This window comes from Bolinopsis microptera, chromosome 10, assembly GCF_026151205.1.
Source record: "Bolinopsis microptera isolate Bmic1 chromosome 10, MBARI_Bmic_1.0, whole genome shotgun sequence".
Lineage (NCBI taxonomy): Eukaryota > Metazoa > Ctenophora > Tentaculata > Lobata > Bolinopsidae > Bolinopsis > Bolinopsis microptera.
Window position 1 is genome coordinate 15,533,168 of NC_087081.1, and position 22,858 is coordinate 15,556,025.

General features: G+C 37.1%; 2 protein-coding genes across 3 annotated transcripts in view; both read right to left on the reverse strand.

Annotated features, from left to right (window-relative positions):
* LOC134822081 (1-phosphatidylinositol 4,5-bisphosphate phosphodiesterase beta-4-like) overlaps window positions 1-22,858 on the reverse strand; it is an 858,242-nt gene that overhangs the window by 658,831 nt on the left and 176,553 nt on the right. The gene's annotated exons all lie outside the window — the stretch shown is intronic.
* LOC134822083 (myosin-15-like) overlaps window positions 1-22,858 on the reverse strand; it is a 72,820-nt gene that overhangs the window by 36,443 nt on the left and 13,519 nt on the right. For both annotated transcript variants that reach the window (XM_063832953.1, XM_063832954.1), the window contains exons 6-9: window positions 11,781-11,902; window positions 3,510-3,581; window positions 2,776-2,865; window positions 1,845-1,964 (exon numbers count right to left, since the gene is read on the reverse strand). In XM_063832953.1, the coding sequence (XP_063689023.1) occupies window positions 1,845-1,964; window positions 2,776-2,865; window positions 3,510-3,581; window positions 11,781-11,902 (404 nt within the window). The remainder of the gene's footprint in view (window positions 1-1,844; window positions 1,965-2,775; window positions 2,866-3,509; window positions 3,582-11,780; window positions 11,903-22,858) is intronic.

Below are 22,858 nucleotides of genomic sequence, written 5' to 3' on the forward strand. Positions count from 1 at the left end.
TTTTGAGTGTAAGTCGGTTGGCTGGCAGACCTGCTGTCAGACCTACTGTCTGAAACGAGCCGTCCGCTCATTTTGCACCTGACTAACAGCCAGACCTGTGGTTGGTCCTCGCGGACACAGGGTGACTGCTAGTGGAGTGCTCATTGGCGAGACGGCGTGTCACGTGGTACAAGCAAATGCGTTGTGCTGTCACGCAGTGTGGCGTGACGAAGTTTTGAGAGTATACCCGAAGAGCCGGAAGTGGAGAGCTCACTTCTTAGTTGCCCCTTAATCATTTTTAAGGGATTCAAATTGACGGTAGCCAGTCTTACTGAGCACTACCATTTGTGATTAGTCACGTCAATTGATTGGAGCGAACACTTGGAAGTTTTTATCTGTTGACGTTCACTTTGTATTACTTTTCCTTTTAATTAATTATCCTTTTTAATATACTCGTTTCATTTCTACCTTACGGTACGCCCTGCCGTTCGTGCTTCGTGACTAGAGCTTGACTAGCATACACTAAATACCAAGAGAACTCGGTTTTCTATAAGTGACTTTGGCAAACGATATCTACTACCGAGTGGGAACGTACGGTGACGCCGACACTGCTGGAACAGGCTGGATACAGGTTCCAGGAGAACTGAAATGGATTAGCTCAGGAACGGACCTTGTTGTTGGCGTAAATTCTGCTAATGAAATCTTTTACCGCGAGGGAATGACTGCAGATAACCCTGCAGGCACAAGATGGGTTGAGGTATCTGGAAAGTTGATGCAAATCGATGTGAACAGAAAAGAAGAACTTGGAACTGACATTGAAAGCTTTATGTCGAGTCTTTACAGATCTCGAGTCGGAAGAAAATAAGTTCGCTGTATTGAAACAATTTCAAGGACTGTGGATTATTTTAAGCTCTTTGTGCATGGTATCTTTATTATTTGCGTGACATTTAAATAACTTTTTCAAACCCCCTTGCGTAAAATGTGAATAATTCCTCAGTTTATAGATTTTCTCACCTAAGTCGTTACGCTATAAGTATAATATTTAATAAAATGGGTACAATAAACAACTTTTTTGGATTTATTCTTTGAGCTACAAAGATGATATTTTGTTAAGCTGTTTGTTCAAAATATGTTTCAGTGTTATCATTGTGTTATGAGTAATTTGGCATAATAATACATCCGTCTCTTTTATTGTCAATAACTACAAAATGTTCATAATTTCGTTTTTAAGAATCTTTAAATGTTAAATATAACTTTGCAGAACACAACATTTAAAATTAAAATTAATGCAAATGCTAGCAACTGATGCGAAGGAACATGAACATGAAATGATAAACAAAATGAAGTCACCATTTGCAAAAGATCGACCAATCAAGCTTACATTTAGAGGAATAATTATTTGAAAACTATCGCTACCGAGCGTAGGGGCCCCCCCCCCCCCCCCCGAGAGTAGTTATAGTTGCAGTTATGCTCATATCAGATAAAGAGTAGTACACATTACACATTACCGAGAGTAGTTATAGTTGCAGTTATGCTCATATAAGATAAAGAGTAGTACCGAGAGTCGCTACCGAGAGTAGTTATAGTTGCAGTTATGCTCATATCAGATAAAGAGTAGTACCGAGAGTCGCTACCGAGAGTACAAAATAGTTGCAGTTATGCTCATATCAGATAAAGAGTAGTACACATTAGTATCGCTACCGAGAGTAGTTATAGTTGCAGTTATGCTCATATCAGATAAAGAGTAGTACACATTAGGACGTGAGGAGGATTAGGAATCCTCGAACTACACTAAATACTGTATCATGACATTCTGAGCGAAGTAAGAATGTGGTCTCAACTTCATGGTAACTTCTCCAATTTACCTGAATAACAAGCTGTTCCTTCTCATGTTGGGTTTGTTCAACCAACTTCAAACAATCTTTTATGTAGAGCAAGGCTTCCTGTTCTCGACGTTCCGTCTCCGAACATCTGTATTGTAACGCCTGAAATTGAATGTATTGTAACGCCTGTAATTGTATGTATTGTAACGGTTTCAGCTCTACGGTTCCACTCGACTTTCATCTTCACATATATTTCCCGCAATTCTTTTCCTGAACGGTTGCCACACCCCCTTTAAATTTTAATTAAAACTTCACAGACATGAATTATCTTGCACTGTTTACAAATAAACGAAAGAAAGCGAGGCCGGACTTTTGGATCACCGTACCCTGTTATTCTGTTACTATAGATGCAATGCACCTATGTACCTATGTTGAGTGTGTTTTTGCATCATCCAAATTCCAAAACTACCCACTTTCGAATCTAAAATGCTCAAACAATTTACTTAAAGTTATATTATTCGTTACGGCCCCATAAGAAAAGTCTGCACGGCAGAGTTTCTGCCAAATAGCGACTAATGTTTCCGATAAAAAAGCAAAACTTGAACTTAATACGTAATATTTCTCTTTAAACGTTCCGTATCTAAATGCAATGTTGGCAGCATTATTATATTGAGAATATTTTTCGGTTATGTAGCGTATTATAGTTGGGCTTTTGATGCAGTTTAGCCTAGTCTTGGCGGATAAATGTAACCCAATTACTAATTCCTTTACAGACTACAGTTGCAGTAGTCACTAATTGGTTTTAATTACTCATCAGTAGTCAATGAATTGCTAATATCGCACAAATTACTGGCTAATTAAACGGTAAGTGGTTGCTAATTAAACAGTAATTGGTTGCTAATTAAACGGTAATTAGTGGCTAATTAAACGGTAATTGGTTGCTAATTATACGCTAGAATAACTTGTTAATCACCTGGAAGTCCTTGGTGATATCTTCGTTGTTGACGTTAGCTGAGTTGAGTAGAGCATCGTGGTTGTCGGAGCTATCCTGGAACTTACTTACCTGTAACAGGAGGTTATGTTACCTTCTGGCACGTGACAGCTATTGACCAATCAGATTTCAGTATTGAATAATCTAACAATCAAACCCAGAATCGCGGTCACGTGTTAATGGTTCTGTTGACACGTGGTTCAGTTGGCACGTGGTTTAGTTGACACGTGGTTCAGTTGACACGTGGTTCAGTTGACACGTGGTTCAGTTGACACGTGGTTCAGTTGACACGTGGTTCAGTTGGCACGTGGTTCAGTTGGCACGTGGTTCAGTTGACACGTGGTTCAGTTGACACGTGGTTCAGTTGACACGTGGTTCAGTTGACACGTGGTTCAGTTGACACGTGGCTCAGTTGGCACGTGGTTCAGTTGACACGTGGTTCAGTTGACACGTGGTTCAGTTTACACGTGGTTCAGTTGACACGTGGTTCAGTTGACACGTGGTTCAGTTGACACGTGGTTCAGTTGACACGTGGTTCAGTTGACACGTGGTTCAGTTGACACGTGGTTCAGTTGACACGTGGTTCAGTTGACACGTGGTTCAGTTGACACGTGGTTCAGTTGACACGTGGTTCAGTTGACACGTGGTTCAGTTGACACGTGGTTCAGTTGGCACGTGGTTCAGTTGGCACGTGGTTCAGTTGGCACGTGACTCACCTGAGCTCTAAGTCTGGTATTCTCGTCTCCCAGGTCTGTAAATTCCTTCCGTAACTTATCTATAACCACGTTCTGAGAGGTAATTAGTTAATTAGCTAAATAAATCAATTAGGTAACAAGTCGAAAATAAACCCATTTCTTACAAACTCAGTTCCAGCACAGTTCAACATATTTAGAAGTAAAGAAGATCCTTGAAATAATCTAACTCATCTCTTACAGATTACAGATCTTATCTTTTGAATAAAGATAAGAATAGGCGCCCACACCAGCTGGTGTGGGCGCCTATTCTTATCTTTATTCAAAAGGCACACCTTCATAGACCGTTTAAATGAAGGTTAAAACCGTGTTATCACAGCCCTACAGAGCACGGTGTTGGACACACCACCACATTATCTGACAGCTGTTAAACATTGTTCTTTATCTCTTATTTAGGACTCTGAGATACTGATCTTGAGAACAATAGTGTCAGGCCGTGAGTAGTGATATGACGCATCTGCAGTTATGCGATACTACTCTAATCTTTTTTAACGTCGTCGGATTTAAAGGCACGACGTTTCAGCAAGTCCAAGTCAAAATATCCTTTCACAATGGGCACATTTTATCATTTGCTGACTAACGAAATTTATCAACCAAAGAGGCGACCAGTTTGAATAGCCTTTCGGTATTGAGTTAAAATTCATAAATTGCTAATAATCGATATTACTCGCATATTTATATTATGTATTATGTGATCATGATATAAATAGAATTTCATAATGACAAATCGCCCCAAATGAATTAGTTCCTCGCATTTCACAGATTCTCCACCAGAATATCTTAGACAATAGCTCCACAACAGGTGTCCCCTGTATAACTCCACAACATCATTAAAGTGTCCTCTGTTAAAGTGTCTAACCCCACGCAAATAACAGGTTAGCTATCCTGTTAAACACGCGACTAGTAACATGCGCGATTGCTTTAAAGATTTCTGATTAGATTATATTTTTCATGCATTTTGGGTGATTTGGGAATTCTTTTCCTATGCCAACTATTTCTTGCGTCACATTTTTGATAACGATATATTGAACGTTGTTGAAAGTTGAAAGTATTATATTCAAAAGAACTTGTTCCTCTTAGTTACTCGATTATGACTAAATATTTTAAAGGATTTAAGGCCCGGCATGTTGCTTGAGTACCAAAGATGAAGGTTTTAAAGATATAAATTGTTTCTAAAGCGTTTAGCACTAAGATACAAGACTCGATTCTCTGACAAACCCATACCATTGTGTTGTCCCAACTTGAAAACCTAATCGCGCACAAGTCATCTTAGAGCAATGAAATTATCGTTAGTGGCACGGTGAAAGACTGGTTAAATCCAGGACCGCAGGTTATATAATATGATCTGCTTAACCAATAACCAGGGGTAATGAGGTGCACGTGACACAAAATGAGGTGCACGTGACACAAAAATATCTGTCCTTTTCTTTTAGATCGGTACTATGCATATTGAGATGGTTTGTTTTGCACGATCTTGTATCTTGAGCGGCTTATGCCGTATACAGAGAGAGAGAGAGAGAGAAAAAAAAAGAAAAAAAAAAGAGAGAGAGAGAGAGAGAGAGAGAGAGAGAGAGAGAGAGAGAGAGAGAGAGAGAGAGAGAGAGAGAGAGAGAGAGAGGGGGGAGGGAGATGGCGAGGGGGCGGGAGAGGGAGAGAGAGAGAGAGAGAGAGAGAGAGAGAGAGAGAGAGAGAGAGAGAGAGAGAGAGAGAGAGAGAGAGAGAGAGAGAGAGAGAGAGAGAGAGAGAGAGAGAGATATTGTATCTTGAGCGGCGTATGCGGCCACTAGATGTCAGGAAGATCATAAAATAGTTTTATTTACCATTACATTATTAGTTCTCCCTTAAAATCACTCATACCCTTTTGAAATTTGTATGCTTTTTCGAGCACCTATAATTGAACTCAAAGTTCATTATTCAAGGACCCGGCATGTAACCTAATACCCTGATATCTCGGGATCGCTGCTATTAAGGGGGCAGGGGGGGTCCTCATGGAAATTTTATTTTATCAAAATCGATTTTTTAGTTGTTTCTAATAGAGGGGAGTGATGTCTATCAGCGGCTTTTAATCCCATAGAAAAATATTGTTCCTAGCCGAAATTATTGCCGGTCAAAGGTCAGCGCTTGTGTGTAATTGTATTGAGCAAGAGATTTTTGATCGCGCGTCCTGAAAATCGACTCTAAAAATCTATCTTCTCCTACATTTTTTGAGCGATCACTCTGAAACTTTCAGGATATGTTCTAGGGACCATTTAGAAGAGATAAGCCGGATGGAATTTTGAGATAGGCCTTCAAAATTTTGTATTCGATTTTGAAAATCTTGGACCTCGTTTTTTGATGATTCAAGATTTTCAAAATCGAATAAAAAAATTTTGAAGGCCTATCTCAAAATTCCATCCGGCTTATCCCCCCCCCCCTGCCCCCTTAAGCCCCAAAATCAGAGTTTAAAAATACAACAAATTGTAAATACTACTAAACAACACCCTGGTAGATTTACCTGACAATCTAAGATAAAAGATGAAGCAAAGTTGCACATTTATAACCACATCTCGCAAGTAGTGAACTCTGTACTGTTGTAAAAGATGATTCAGAATTTTATTATTTTCTTATTTTAGGAGTTTAGGGAAACAAGATCATTTAGTTTGGGGAAACATTTAGTTTAGGGAAACAAGATCATCACAAGCGATGTATGTGGATTCTGGTGAGGCATATTTTTAGATGCGTGACAGTCATTCTAGGATTTGATTGGTCAATAGTGGAAGCTGATTGGTTAATTGCTGTCACGTGTCAAAAAATATGCCTCACTTCCCCACTTAAATCAACGTCTATTGTATCTATATGAATACGAATACTTCAACAAAGTTAAGGTTGCATTTCTAATAACAAAACGAAATCTACATCTAGGCAACAAACTAATAAAATACATAATAAAATAGTCAACAAATTCGGACTACAAACATCAACTGGCAGTCGTTTATATTCATAAAACATCTCAAAACAATCAAGCGAAGTGAGCAATGAACATTCAGATGTAAAACAACTTCAAAAAAAGAGTTTATACTATATATACTATATCGCACCCCACTCACACATCCACCCCACTCACACATTCACTCTAATAATGTGAACATTAAGAGCCACTCACACATCCACATTTATGAACATTACAGGATCTGTAACACTTTTATAAGCTTCCACAGCACTGCACTCTAATGTTCAAGGAACTCAAAGGAACTATGACAGCTCAATATATATCGAAGGAGTCATATCTCTAATGAGCAATACGAACAGTGTGCTTTGTGGCGTGCAATGGTAATTACAACTCTCCGAACTCCGAACTTGTATGTCACGTGACTCATCATGTGACCCATTAGTTAGTGTCGAAATGAGCGGGAGAGAGAGAGAGAGAGAGAGAGAGAGAGAGAGAGAGAGAGAGAGAGAGAGAGAGAGAGAGAGAGAGAGAGAGAGAGAGAGAGAGAGAGAGAGAGAGAGAGAGAGAGAGAGAGAGAGAGAGAGAGAGAGAGAGAGAGAGAGAGAGAGAGAGAGAGAGAGAGAGAGAGAGAGAGAGAGAGAGAGAGAGAGAGAGAGAGAGAGAGAGAGAGAGAGAGAGAGAGAGAGAGAGAGAGAGAGAGAGAGAGAGAGAGAGAGAGAGAGAGAGAGAGAGAGAGAGAGAGAGAGAGAGAGAGAGAGAGAGAGAGAGAGAGAGAGAGAGAGAGAGAGAGAGAGAGAGAGAGAGAGAGAGAGAGAGAGAGAGAGAGAGAGAGAGAGAGAGAGAGAGAGAGAGAGAGAGAGAGAGAGAGAGAGAGAGAGAGAGAGAGAGAGAGAGAGAGAGAGAGAGAGAGAGAGAGAGAGAGAGAGAGAGAGAGAGAGAGAGAGAGAGAGAGAGAGAGAGAGAGAGAGAGAGAGAGAGAGAGAGAGAGAGAGAGAGAGAGAGAGAGAGAGAGAGAGAGAGAGAGAGAGAGAGAGAGAGAGAGAGAAGAGAGAGGGAGAGCGGGAGAGAGAGGGAGAGAGAGAGGAGAGAGAGAGAGAGAGAGAGAGAGAGAGAGAGAGAGAGAGAGAGAGAGAGAGAGAGAGAGAGAGAGAGAGAGAGAGAGAGAGAGGGAGAGAGGGAGAGGGAGAGGGAGAGGGAGAGGGAGAGGGAGAGGGAGAGGGAGAGGGAGAGGGAGAGGGAGAGGGAGAGGGAGAGGGAGAGGGAGAGGGAGAGGGAGAGGGAGAGGGAGAGGGAGAGGGAGAGGGAAAGAGGGAGAGGGAGATAATCTGATTGATTCTGATTGATTTTGACAGATTCTGACTGATCAACTGGCTAAGTAAAGTATTTTTGTCAAGCTGTATCGATTAAGTTACCCCTTATATAATAACTAACCTAAACCTCACCTAAACACAAGATACTCAATTAATACATAATCACTCCGGGATTATAGCTGAACCTCAATATAAAGTAAAGAAATTATTTAGAAGCACTGACACTAATTATTATAACATGGTCCCACATCAGACTAAAGACTACGTATAACAGTACGGACAAGAAAATCTGCTTTAAACTCAAAGTGGTAATATAAAAACGGCCAAAAATTTAGAGTCCAGCACCAAGGCCTTCGCAATCCTAAACCAAAATAACGGACAAAGCCGTGGAGGTAAGTAATACAATAGTGATGTTACCATGGCAACACGTTAAGAGAATGCTATATCACATTATTATATAGAGCAACACTATGTCCCTGCCACCATATAATATATCTTCTCTATATTTGAGGAGGCGAGTTTAATATCTACAAGAATCACGAACAGTGGATTTTCACCAAAATTAAATTCACCAATTATTATTTTCACAAATTCTATCATCAGTAAACTCTGAAGAACGACAATGTTTATAATGTTATAGTGAGATTTTTCCTAAAACAAGATGTGAAGTTCTTGGAGCACTCTGCAACTTGCACGCTTTTTAAATTTTAACCGAGTAATTATCAAATCATAACCATCGAAACAATTGGTAAAAATGGCACATCCATGTACATTATTATTAGTCTTGAACCATTAAATCATCTCGTTGTGCAACAATAGCCTCTTTTTGTTATAATTTAGTTACTCTACATGTACTTGGGTTGTCATTTAATGTGTATTTTTTTCCATTTCACCCTTTTGTAAAAAGGCAATAGTGTATTATAAATCAAAACCTATGTATTATAAATCAAAACCTCTATTTACTGCGGAGTTTGGGGAAGGAAACAACCGCGGTAAATCGGGTTTTGCGGTAAATCTTTTTGTTCACATTATGCATGTTAAGCCCTATTAGAGGGAAGAAATAGCCTCAGTAAATCGGGGCGCGGTAAATCAGGGTTTTACTGTATTTTAAAACTTGTAAACGTCAGTAGCTTTATCTTTATGTTGGACCTGTGCCAGGTTACCTGGTCTCTGTCAGAGGATTCCATGTCATTAGAGCAGCACTCTTTTATTCTAAATTGTACTTCGAAATCCGAGTTACTTATTATTGGACATACTTATTCATTGCTTTTGCCGTATTGTAAGTAGTAAGATTGGCGTGAAGCTGTCATGGCAAAGATCTGTCAAAATTATCTGGTAGAATCTCTAATTACAATTGTTAAGAGTCAAGACCAGATATCGATCCTTTCTCTCCATCATCAAGTGAAGAGAGATCAGCCCATACAACTCAATCTTCTCAAACTAATCGAGAACGAATGAATAATGAATATAAATTATTCATATACAAAACCCTGAATAAAAGGCAATGACTGGAAATCAAACGGCAAAACTTAAAATAGACCTATGACTTGTTTAGTCTTTTTGACCTTTTTGTCTTTACGTTGTTTACGTCAACTCAAACTCTAGTCAGTGGTCTACAATCCGGGCATTTAAATAAAACTAGCTTGGTATTTGTATAATCCATTTAGTATGAGCTTATGAGGGCCGTGAGGCCTCATTTTAACCCTCGTTTCAATCCGCACTCTTCATGTATAATCGCAGATTTGATGTGTCTTTCAAATTGTCTAGGCTACGGTCTAAGGATCGTTATTAAGAATTTAATTATTAGTATTTAATATTCATCTAGAAAGGGATCGATATTTAATCAAGAAACAAATAAAGTCCGGCGGATTAGAAAACAGTAACATAGACAGTAGACACAGTCGAATCCACGAATTAGTCGTTAAGTACTAAGCTGCAGGCTTGGTAATGTCCCCCTACTTCCAAGGCATCACACAAAAGCTTTCAAAATGTGTAGGGCTTTAAAGATCTTTGAGGCCCAAGTTAGTGTCGAGATGAGCGGGAGATCTGTAACATTCACTCTACTCTAATAATGTGAACATTACAGGATCTGTAACACTTTTATAAGCTTCCACAGCACTGCACTCAAATGAACTAAAAGGAACTCAAAGGAACTATGGCAGCTCAATATATCAAAGGAGTCATATCTCTAATGAGCAATACGAACAGTGTGCTTTGTGGCGTGCAATGGTAAATACAACTCTCCGAACTCAGAACTTGTATGTCACGTGACTCATCAATCATCATGTGACCCATTAGTAAGTGTCGAAATGAGCGGGAGAGAGAGAGGAAGATAGAGAGAGAGATAGAGAGAGAGGGAGAGAGAGAGAGAGAGAGAGAGAGAGATATAGATATAGATAGAGATAGAGAGAGAGATATAGATAGAGATAGAGATAGAGATATAGATAGAGAGAGAGATATAGATAGAGATAGAGAGATATAGAGAGAGAGAGAGAGAGAGAGAGAGATATATAGATATATATAGAGATAGAGAGAGAGAGATATAGATAGAGATAGAGATAGAGATATAGATAGAGAGAGATATAGATAGAGATAGAGAGATATAGAGAGAGAGAGAGAGAGAGAGAGATATATAGATATAGATAGAGATAGAGAGAGAGAGATATAGATAGAGATAGAGATAGAGATATAGATAGAGAGAAATATAGATAGAGATAGAGAGAGATAGAGAGAGAGAGAGAGAGAGAGAGAGAGAGAGAGAGATAGATATAGATAGAGATAGAGAGAGAGATATAGATAGAGATAGAGATAGAGATATAGATAGAGAGAGATATAGATAGAGATAGAGAGAGATAGAGAGAGAGAGAGAGAGAGAGATATAGATAGAGAGAGAGAGAGAGAGATAGAGATAGAGATATAGATAGTAGATAGAGAGAGATATAGATAGAGATAGAGAGAGATAGAGAGAGAGAGAGAGAGAGAGAGAGAGAGAGAGAGAGAGAAAGAGAGAGAGAGAGAGATAAAGAGAGAGAGAGAGAGAGAGAGAGAGAGAGAGAGAGAGAGAGAGAGAGAGAGAGAGAGAGAGAGAGAGAGAGAGAGAGAGAGAGAGAGAGAGAGAGAGAGAGAGAGAGAGAGAGAGAGAGAGAGAGAGAGAGAGAGAGAGAGAGAGAGAGAGAGAGAGAGAGAGAGAGAGAGAGAGAGAGAGAGAGAGAGGCAGACTGTAAAATGTCCATCAAATTAATTTGGGTAATCCGGTAATTGGCAAAAGTTTCCGCCGAGCTGCGAATATGTACCAGTTAACTCATTTATGGCGATGTTTCGCAAACTGCGACTAAAATCGTTACCGATATGAGCCAGTACCGGGCTCGAAACAGTTCCACTGTCTATTTCATTTTATTAATCGATTCAAGTTTAAATCGAATCAATCAATGAAATTAGTATGTACTCAGTTTACTGATTTAGTACAGACTACCGGATCACAGTAACCGGAGTGACTAAGTGAGGGCCGAACATTAAGTTTACTTTGTTCCGAATATTAAGTTTACTTTGTTCCGAACATTAAGTTTACTTTGTTCCGAACATCAAGTTTACTTTGTTCCGAACATTAAGTTTACTTTGTTCCGAACATTAAGTTTACTTTGTTCCGAATATTAAGTTTACTTTGTTCCGAACATTAAGTTTACTATCTTCCGAACATTAAGTTTACTTTGTTCCGAACATTAAGTTTACTTTGTTCCGAACATTAAGTTTACCTTGTTCCGAACATTAAGTTTACCTTGTTCCGAACATTAAGTTTACCTTGTTCCGAACATTACGTTTACTTTGTTCCGAACATTAAGTTTAATTTGTTCCGAACATTAAGTTTACTTTAATCCGAACATTAAGTTTATTTTGTTCCGATAGTGCACTCAGTTTGTAATTATCGTACTGGAATTCAAACTAATTAAACTAATTAAACATTGGAAATTTTAAATAAAAGTTATGTTATATAACCACCTTGACATTGAGTTGCTCTTTGTAGAGTTGAGAGTTAGTTTCGTTCTCTAAATTTGCCGCTTCCACCTCCTCTACTTTTCCTCGAACGTGATTCATGTCGTCCAGTAGCTCGTCTTTTTCAGCTGCAATTTTACTGTAAACTATCTAAAGTTTTAGTGTTCTTGAAAGGCATAATAGGAGTTCCTGCTACCATAGAGCAATTCATGATAAATCACGTGTAGAGCTTACACGTGTTCAAAAAGTTCAAAAATGCGATTCGAAATTACAGTTAATAGTTAGCAATCAGCTGTTTTAACTTTAAAAGAAATCTGATCTTCCAGTTCAGTTACGTTTCTGGTTAGAATAGTTAGAATAGTTAGAATAGTTAGAATAGTTAGAATAGTTAGAATAGTTAGAATAGTTAGAATAGTTAGAATAGTTAGAGTTAGGTGCAGTGATTTTTTTAACAGCGTAAATATGACCCATGTACTGCAGTGTAAACGTATATACAGGAGGCTGCAACACCATACCATTGTTTGCTAATACTTGCTTATTAGTTATTTACTAACTTTGGGGCTTGTTCTTTTCATACACTCGGTATATATATAATAGTAAGGTTTACTTTTCTCTGGTGTGACCAAATATCAAGTTGTTTTTATTTTATAAAACATTGAACGATGTGATTCACATTGAGAGTCTTTAAATCTAGGTAAACTATAGGTGAAAATATAATATTAATCATAAGCTAAAATGTACTAATCTTTGTATTCTAAATGGGGAAAAAGAAGAAACATTGTCAGTCAGTCGAGAAAATTGTCAGTCAGGCTATATGGCAGCTTTGTAGATGTTGTGACTATGCTAGTAGTGGTCCCAGGCTTGCGACTGGAATTGCGGTGTTAAATCGATTTAATGGTATACCAACGATCCACCTCCCACTCGTTGTTTGGTACAAGTAGCATTAATAGTGTTAGCTGTAGCCATTTATAGCAAGAATCTTAAAACTAAAGGGGATGACAAGGAAAAGAGGAAGGAAAAAGAAAAACGGGACATACAATTAATTAAAGTATTTATAGGAGCATTAGATATTGTAATTACAAGCTTCAATAATAAATCACTGACTAAAACTTCTAATTAAAATGACACTTGGTACGCTCGCCCATTTTCACTGGTCAGTCTGAACTTCGGTTTAGCACGTTGTACACTTATTCACCTAAGTTTCAGAATTTGTTCAGTTTAGCAGAGTTAGTACCCGTGTTTCAATAAATCAAAAGATATCAGGGGAGTTCTTTAATAATGTTACGGTCATATAGAATACCGAACTTCCTGAAAACGTTATCATATTTCCTCAGACAACGTTTAATGCCTTTAATCAGTCTATCACGGCTATATCCTCTATCAATTAGAATTTTGAATATTTTGTGAAGATGGGAGGTAAAGATATCCAATCTAGTGCAAACATTACCATATCTAAGAACTTGACTTGAAAAAACGTTGTAGCCAACCTCGGTTGGGATGTTACTGTGAGGAAATGTAAGGGATACAACATGAAAATTAAAATCATCAGTTTTGTTATACACTGATATTTCTAGTCCTTCTGTGGAAATATTAATATTTAAATCAAGGTAGTTAATGATTTTATTATTGGAACCAGCTCGCTCCATCTCCAATGAATTAGGATAAATATCTTTAATCAATTTATGAAAGTAAAGGTAGTTAATAATAGATAAATCGTCAACATATCGTTTATTATTGGATAATATCTTTGCTAATCCCATTTTCTTTTCCTGAAGTAAACATTTCATATAATTAAATTCCTTTTTGCCAACAGTGAGATCAGCTATAGGGGAACTTGAATTTCCACCCATAGGAATACCCTTGGTTTGTATGAATACAATCCCATCGAAGACGACATAAGTGTTATAAATAATAAATTTAACAGCCTCTTTTAGGTCATCTTGACTAAAGCAGGCATGAGAATCATAGGTTTTATTGGAAAAGAAACATGTATTACTGTCTCTTTTAGAAATACAAATATATCTATTACGGTCTGAAAATATTAAATCAACAACTTCATTAATCATATTCTCTACTTCAAACAAGTCTAATCTGGTATAAAGAGTAGTAAAATCATATACTTGTATATTATAAACATCGCTATTTTTGATAGCTTCAAGGAATTCACTTGAGGAATCTATGCTCCAAAACATGTTTATACCCGCTGTTGTTGTAGATTGCCTCGCAGTATTTCTTGAAGTATTTCCTCAAAAGTTTCAGACAACAGTTAACTTGGACGTTAAGTTGTTTCGTAACGCAAAAACGGGCACCTGCAATGAACCTCGCCTTGTAAGGGTTCTTATGAAGCTTAGGGTTCCAGAAGATGCGTGCTAGTCGCAAGTTTTTATCTTCAACTTGTACATTAAATCTCTCCTTTAGACTCTCAGATATTTTATTGACATAATGAGTCTCGTCTTCGCTACAGGGTTTATATGTATCATTACCTATACATTCTAGAGTATTAGGATCAAAACCCATTTCATTGACAAGAGTTTTTACATAAAACTTTTTACAAATAAATGAAAAATTACCAGAAGCTTTGTCGATACTGCAAATAATGTATTTACTTTTCAGCAATTTAAGACTTCTTTTAACATCATCTTTTTCCAGTGTGTTTTCTTTTATTTCAAATGTTTCAGGAAAGTTTTTCTTGTAATATTCAATACGATTGGAAACTATTGATAACACTTTTTCCTTCCAATCGCTGAACTTTACTTCTTTTTGACAGTACTTTCTACTTTTTGATTTTATAAATTTATCGACAGCTTCGGTAACTGACATATATATCTCATCTGGAGATTTAAATGTGGGAATTCTGTATTTACAACCGTAGGAAAGTAATTCCATAAGTTCAACATTATCAACAATATCTAAATTACCAGTAACTGCATGTCCACGAGGAGGATAATTGAAAGGGGAGGAGTGGCAATCGCATGGACTATCTAAAATAGATTTAATATCAGAAATAGAAAGTTTCTTTAAGAATGAAGCATAGTTACAAATAGAAAGACTTATAGGATCATTTTACTCATAATAAATCTGTAATGGTGTAAAAGACTGAATCAAAATGGGAAGCAAATCAATGACTGAAGTGTCAGAGAAAATAGATTTTAGGTTAAGATTATCAATGAATTTGCAATTAAATGGAACAATTATAAATTCTCTATTACTGGATTCAGATTTGTTCTGATGGTATTTGGGGGAAAATGTTGAACAGAAAGAGGAACATACGTTGTAAATCAATCCTAAATTATTTTGACTCAAAGAGTAGAGAGTGTCTAAATCTGATAAGCTATAACATTTTAATGTTTTGTATATGGAATGTTCTGAAGAGATGTTATCTTTCAGCCTGTTAATATCAGACTCTATGGTATCCAGAGACTTCTTAGGCTGAACTTTCTTCTTTCCATTCCCTCTGCCACGTTTGTATCGAGCAATCTGTCCACTAAAATAATTCATAACCCGATCTTGTCAGAATCAACATAATCTACAATCTGTATGGAAGCATCTGAGAAGACGTGACCAGGAATATTAAAATGTTCATATAAAAATGTGGATGATTTGGCTTTGACACAATTTCTGTGGCCATTGACTCTTTTATGAAGTGGTTGAGTTGTTTCTCCAACATATTGTTTTTTACAGGTAGAACAGGTAATAACATAAATAACATTATTAGTTTTACAATTAAATATAAAATTTGTATGTCCAAAGATAAAATCATTATTAAAAGTACTGCTCCTAAATATATTAACAGGATTAAAACTGTTGCAAGTGAGACAACCTCTACCATTGCAACATCTAAAAGTGCTAGAAAAGACATTACTAGGGGTTACCCATTTATTTAAGGATTTTGAGAAGAATTTACCATTACGTCTAAGTCAAGAAGGTAACATCATCCCTTTCGGCGTTTCCGCCTAGACCCAACGACTCGAGATAGGCCAAGGACAACGGGTCGGACATCAACCTATTGTCATGGGGCTGCCATGATTGGGCGGGCGTTAGATGTCATGAACCTAAATAGTTCTCCCACCGACGCAGTGTAGCCTGGCGAGATTCTTCGCGACCATAAAAATCTCTTAGAACCGGATCTTGCACTGCCGCTGTTTCTCGTACCGTAGCATGGCGGACAGCTCACGCCAGAAAATGAAATAAACAGGTAAATACAGGATAAATCAGGAGATGTATGTACAACAACAAGACTTCAAGGAGGACGCCCAAGAAAACAAAGATCAACCAAATCTCGGAACCAATAGCCGGGAGAGATATAAATGTAATTATAGAGCAATATCAAGAAAAGCTATCAATTATGTATCCAACGTGTTTATGTATCAATGATTATGTATCAATGTGTTTATACTGTGAAGTGTGAAATATCGTTAAATCTAGGAATGCAACATTCAACTGTAGTTGAATGGTGACATTTATAACCTGAATCCTATCAACTAGTGAATAATGATATTACTGATACTGTGAATAGTTGCAATAGTTACAACCGTAACAAACATGATATGATCTCCACGGACAACTGAATTGTTTAAATTCCATTGTAGCAAGCTTGTAACGACCACAGGTTCAATCTTTAACATCTTTTGGACATTGATAACTGAGCTTTCAACCACAGATATCATGACGTACCAACCACCGGAAACTACGGTATTAATAATATTTATGAAGGAGCACATGTAGGACTAGACGAGCTCGGTCAGTCTGTTTAAAGAAATCCGGCTATTTAATGAAAACCAGCTTGAGTCGCATAACAGTATAGTAATCGCATAGTAGCCGTATATTTAACACAGACCTGTATAGCAGAGCCAAGCTGCCTGAACAAGGACCGACCGCGCGTCTCATATTACGTCACAGTGCACGTGGGCAGACATATATTCCTTGTTCTCTTGTTGTTAAAACCCCTTTATAGTTTACCGCGTTGGTTGGATAAACTTATAAATACAGCTACACGACCTAGGCACTAGTTTTATATTGTCACTGGATTCGTAAGCAATGTTTTCCCACATGTACGTTAACTGTTAAGTTCCTATGACTATCCAACATTTTTTCAGACAAGCTTTTATCTTTAAAGGTTCCAGAATTCTTATAAACTCCTTCATCTTTGCAACATTTTGTAAGAGAAACTCCTTTAATTTTCCAACATTTTGTAGTACGTACGCCTTTAACTTTCCAATATTCTGTAGGCCTAGATGCAAAGCTTTTTTTAAAAATAATAACAAATCTGTTTTCATCAGATATGCACTCAGTCTTTACCGATATTAGATAGTTAAAAATAATCTTGTTGAGAAAAATTACAAGAAATTTTAAGAACTTGAAATACCAGGATATCCTGAGCTACAGTCTACAGATACTATTGTTAAATTGTCAAAGCTAACAACTGTGAATATATCAACTAAATTGTGATAGCTATCATTATCCAACTGCTCTCTCCTCTTCTACCCCACTGCACCTCTAAACCTAAATTAGCCACGTCTATAACTAGATATAACGCATCAAGATCAAACGTTCCGATACCTTTATATCAGTAATTATAATAACTACGTGCTCTGGTAACCTCTTAATCGTTGCCCTAACTACTGTCTTTGTATCAAGGACGAGACTACCAGTAACAAGCCATTGTTAGTCAACGCTCGTCACCGCATATATATAAATAACACCATTATTACAGCATAATATTATGCAGGGTGCATATTGGGATATAACTGGTGTATCGGGCACATGGGGTATATCATATTAGGGGTTGAAGCAAACCGTATTAATCTCTACTCGGAGCTAGACAAGCTTAATTAGTGAGGCCAGCAGGTGGAATGAAGGCCATGGGTCCAGGGACCACTGGTTACCAGGGTTACTGGTTATTGGTTCTGTCGGTATTGGGATCTGCTTAGTGGAGTTTAACTATGTACATTTGTAGTAGAACATTATTTAATAGTGCTCTTATCTCTGATATTGATAGTATTATTATACTTGTTGAGTCGGTATAACGTTTGAGGGCTCTTTCGTTCATGTCGTCCAGTTAAAAGTGCAATACGTAAAACATGTCGGTTTGTAGATGATTTTACTGAACAAATGTAGTTGGAATTGTCAAGAAATCTCATTTCAAGTGTAACTATGAACCTTAATTTTGTTCCTGTACCTATACCGTACCCCCAGGCATCGGTTGTATCATTTAAGATAATTATTCAAGACTTGAAGCAGTTACCTCTATTGTCTATTTAATCGGTTAATTGGCTAATTGGTTAAAAGTTGCTTTGTGCTTCAAAACGCGGACATAATTTTGGTTCAACACCGTCCGTCATTCGTCCGCGTAAGCATTGTTTGGTTTTCATTATTAGTACAGTCAAATCCGTTCTAATTTAAGCCTTTGTCGGACAAAATTCGCAACAAAGCGATTTTAACGGGATATGGTCGGGACAGGTCCCAGGAATCATTCCAGAGAGTTCCCAAAATCCTCGACTTCAGGAAAATCCACAGTTACCACTTTTTTACCACCTTTTTACCACTTTGGTTTTTCGCAAATAAGTCATGTTCTGAATATCCTAGAAGATTCTAGTTTAAAGCATTGTGTTAAGAAAACAAAGAAGAACAACTTTTTCTTTAACAACTTTTTCAAAAATAAATTATCTAATTAATTGATTAAATAATTAATAAAATTTCAAATATTTCAAAAATACATTTTCATAAAAAATGTTCACAATTACATTCCACGTATATTGAACTAATTTTTATAAAAATTTTGAAAATTTTCACTTACAATATTTTGGACTTGTAAAATTTTCGAAATTTGTAAAGAAAAACCAATATTTACCACTTTTTACCACATTGAATCTCCGCTAATAAAACGACTTCTGAATGTCGTAGAAGGTTCTAGATTGAACCAATGTGTTCAAAATATAAAAGAGAACAACTTTTTTATCTGATAATCTTTGGATTAGATAATTAATTGATTTATTAATTAAATAATAATTAAATTTTTAAAAATTTCAAAATATAATTTTTATCAAAAAAATTTGCCGTAACGTAAAACGTAAAATGAATTTACTTGAATAACAGAACATACACCGTCACATAGATAAGATAACAGATTAAAAAAATCCAGATAAATGGAATAAACGGTAAAATATCCAAATTTGTACGATACTATTATAGCTTATAACTATTTACACATCATATCTCTCGACTTAGTGTTGTGCTTAACTAAATTGTTAAACTGGTTTGTTTGGAAGCGTAAGCTTCAGCTTTACTTTATGTTGACTTCTCTTCCTAAAAAAGTTGAATCTGCTAAAAATCGAGGACTAAAATCACACGAAATAGTTTTGACAAAAGAAGAACACATCGTGTGCCTGATACTGTACGCGTGCAGATTCTATGTAAGTAGCTGTCAACTAATAATACTTAATAGTAAAATCTTTTTACCGTTTTACTTTTAAGTTTGATTTCAGCGGAGAGCGTAACTAGAGGCATTCTTAACCAATACAATGTTTTAATTTACCAGGCAAATAAGGAGTTAGTTTCGGTGAATAGCTTTAAGAGGTCCTATTCTTTATCCTGACGCCTCTTATACCTTGTATAAATAAACAAATCAACGCGACACAGGTTGGATCAACAACCCCTGGTCACTGAACGAAATTAAACGACAGTACAACGGCATGACTGATTCAGCTCAGAGTGACGTCTTGTGTGTATTATTGCAGACAGTGACCATAGACCAGTTCCAAAGATTCATATCTAGCCTAGCGGTTAGAGCATCCGCCTTCTGCGCAGAAGGTTCAGGGTTCGAATCCCAGTGTCACCTACTCTAGGGAGTAGCTAAGGATCTATGCGATCTCAACGGTCGACTCAACCGAATGATAGGAAACTTAATTGAGGGTTAAATGAGGAGGGGTACCTGTTAAAAGTTCAAGAAACTTCCTAGGATACCCCTTCAGTGCATAGGGTAAACATAGTGCTATTAACTATTATATCGGCCAATGAAGAGGAGTCCGTTGTAAATGAGGCAGGATCATCTTTAGTCCACGAACACAGTTTAAACAAATTTCCATTCTGTAACGTAGAGATCGCACCAAATGATGAATCCTCAAACCGGATTACAGACAGGGTATTGGTAAGTTGGTATAGTACACATACGTTAGGCTCTTACTAAGTTACTAATTCGCTCGCCCAAAAATTTCACGTGACTTTCTCCGTAGCTTAGTACACTAGATTCCCACTATCGGAATCGTTCTGAATAGCCGATCCTTACCAACTCCGTGGATCCGACTGGTGGAGTCTGATCCAGTGAAAGCGTGGCACAGAAATCGTACAGAAAGCCCAATTACGGTATCGTAGCACCCTGTCACGTGATAAACGATTAGGTAATCATTGATAACCCAATCAATTTCGCTAACGAGATAAACAAATTGCTTGATAACTTCGTCATTTTCAATCCGTTTCGCACATCGTTTTGCAGATGTTTTGATTTGCAGAGAGGCAGTTGAGTGGTCTACAGGTCTAATCAAGTTGATGTTTCTGTAATTGGTGATGATAATGATTTGCTTGTCATTTTACTGCACATGACAAAACACTTTGCATTTGACCACCTACTGTTTCTCACCACCAAAAGCTACATCTATGACATTGAGAAAATTCGAAGTGCGACTGGTAGGAGGCACGTAAACACGATAAGCTGCTGTGCCACACTTTCACTGGATCAGACACCACCAGTCGGATCCACGGAGTTGGTAAGGATCGGCTCTTCAGAACGATCGCATCCATCGATGAAAGTGTAATAGATGCTTTTTATTCGGCAAATTCTACACCAGCTACCATAAATCATGTAGGAGAACTTTTAAGGCTGCAGCTGATTTCATCATTTCGAGATCACTAGATGAAGCTAGACTTTCAGGTCTTGAACAGAAGTCGCAATCTTCAACAGCAGACATCAAGTGCGAACAGCTCCCGCCAACATCTGGGGCAGCTGAACAACATTATTATCGTGTTTACCATCAGTTGCAGGCGTGGGATGAGAATGACCTAGATCCGATAAGCTGGGGATGGAAGATGAACAAGTTATTCAGAACAATGGGACACATGTACCAGTGACCACTCTTATGAGTACAGCTCCGAAAAAGCTCATTCAAAAAATCTGTTGCATCAGGTTGTGGCAATGCTTGTTCATGCAGAAAAGCAGGAATACATTGTGGATCAACTTGCCTCAAATGTCAGGATCCAATTGCACCAATGTGCCAGCTGAGGACTCATAAGTTAGACTCTTATCTAGTATATATGGTTGGGGCATGGTTATATAAAGTACTACTTCGATTTCCCGATTAAATTAATGAAAATTTGTTAATTATTCGTGATATGTAATTTTAAAATATTTTGATCAAAAATAATTTGTATAATTTTTGAATATTTGTTGAATAAATCGAATTAACTAATTAATTAATTATCTAATCCAAAGGTTGTCGAATAAAAAATTGTTCTCTTTTATATTTTGAACACATTGGTTCAATCTAGAACCTTCTACGACATTCAGAAGTCGTTTTATTAGCGGAGATTCGATGTGGTAAAAAGTGGTAAATAGTGGTTTTTATTTACAAATTTCGAAAATTTTACAAGTCCAAAATATTGTAAGTGAAAATTTTCAAAATTTTCATAAAAATTAGTTCAATATACGTGGAATGTAATTGTGAACATTTTTTATGAAAATGTATTTTTGAAATATTTGAAAATTTATTAATTATTTAATTAATTAATTAAATAATTTATTTTTGAAAAAGTTGTTAAAGAAAAAGTTGTTCTTCTTTGTTTTCTTAACACAATGCTTTAAACTAGAATCTTCTAGGATATTCAGAACGTGACTTATTTGCGGAAAACCAAAGTGGTAAAAAGGTGGTAAAAAAGTGGTAACTGTGGATTTTCCTGAAGTCGAGGATTTTGGGAACTCTCTGGAATGATTCCTGGGACCTGTCCCGACCATATCCCGTTAAAATCGCTTTGTTGCGAATTTTGTCCGACAAAAAGACGGATTTGACTGTACTATATCTATAAATTACTAATTAATTAGTTCTGGTTCGAGATGAGGATCTGATGATGGGTTATGTGTTTGTACCTTGCTTATCTTAACATTGCATCTGCTCTGGTGAACGTGGGGTTGAATTACGGTTTTTAAATTTAAACGTTAAATGTATGTTTTGATTGCGAGTTCAAAGGCTAGTTTAATTTCTTGCGGGGGATAAACAATAAATAATAATAATAAATCAGTTGTATTCGATAGAATTTCAATCGTGAAATGTACGAGGTTTGACGCGACAGGAAGTGCTCGTTAGCAATAGCAGTATATCATTTTAATCTTATGAAGCTAAACATTAGTTAGTAGGAAATGATTAATTCATTAATTGGCATGCTGTGTAATCTGTTATTTCTCTTCATTTCAAATAAGCACATTTTGTTCAGCAATTTAAGCGTAAGATTTCTAACGGGGTGAGCTTCATTGTGGACAATACGTATTCACCACATGATATGACGTCACACCACGTGATATGACGTCACGTGATATTGTGGACAATACGTATTCACCACATGATATGACGTCACACCACGTGATATGACGTCAAGTGATATTGTGGACAATAGGTATTCACCACGTGATATGACGTCACACCACGTGATGTGACGTCACGTTATATTACTATAGTTAAAGTACCTGAACCATCCTTTATACACAAATCAATCACGTGATTGCTCCAAAAAACGCTTTTAATAAGAACTCTCGGACGTGGCCTCTATAAATAGCGTCAGTTTTGCTTAGTGGGGGTTTGATCATATTGATAACGAGTCTAATGTTCATTACTTCAATAAGATGTAACCGTTTCACTGGCCCAGCTTATCTTTGGAGGTAGCGTAACTAACTGTATCACGTGATATGACGTCACCACGTGATATGACGTCACACCACATGATATGACGTCACGTGATATTACAGCACAACTAAGTTTAGTTCGCCTCTGAGTGTTATGTTGAGAGTTTATACGGTAAAGTTTGTCTCAGTGTCGTTAATT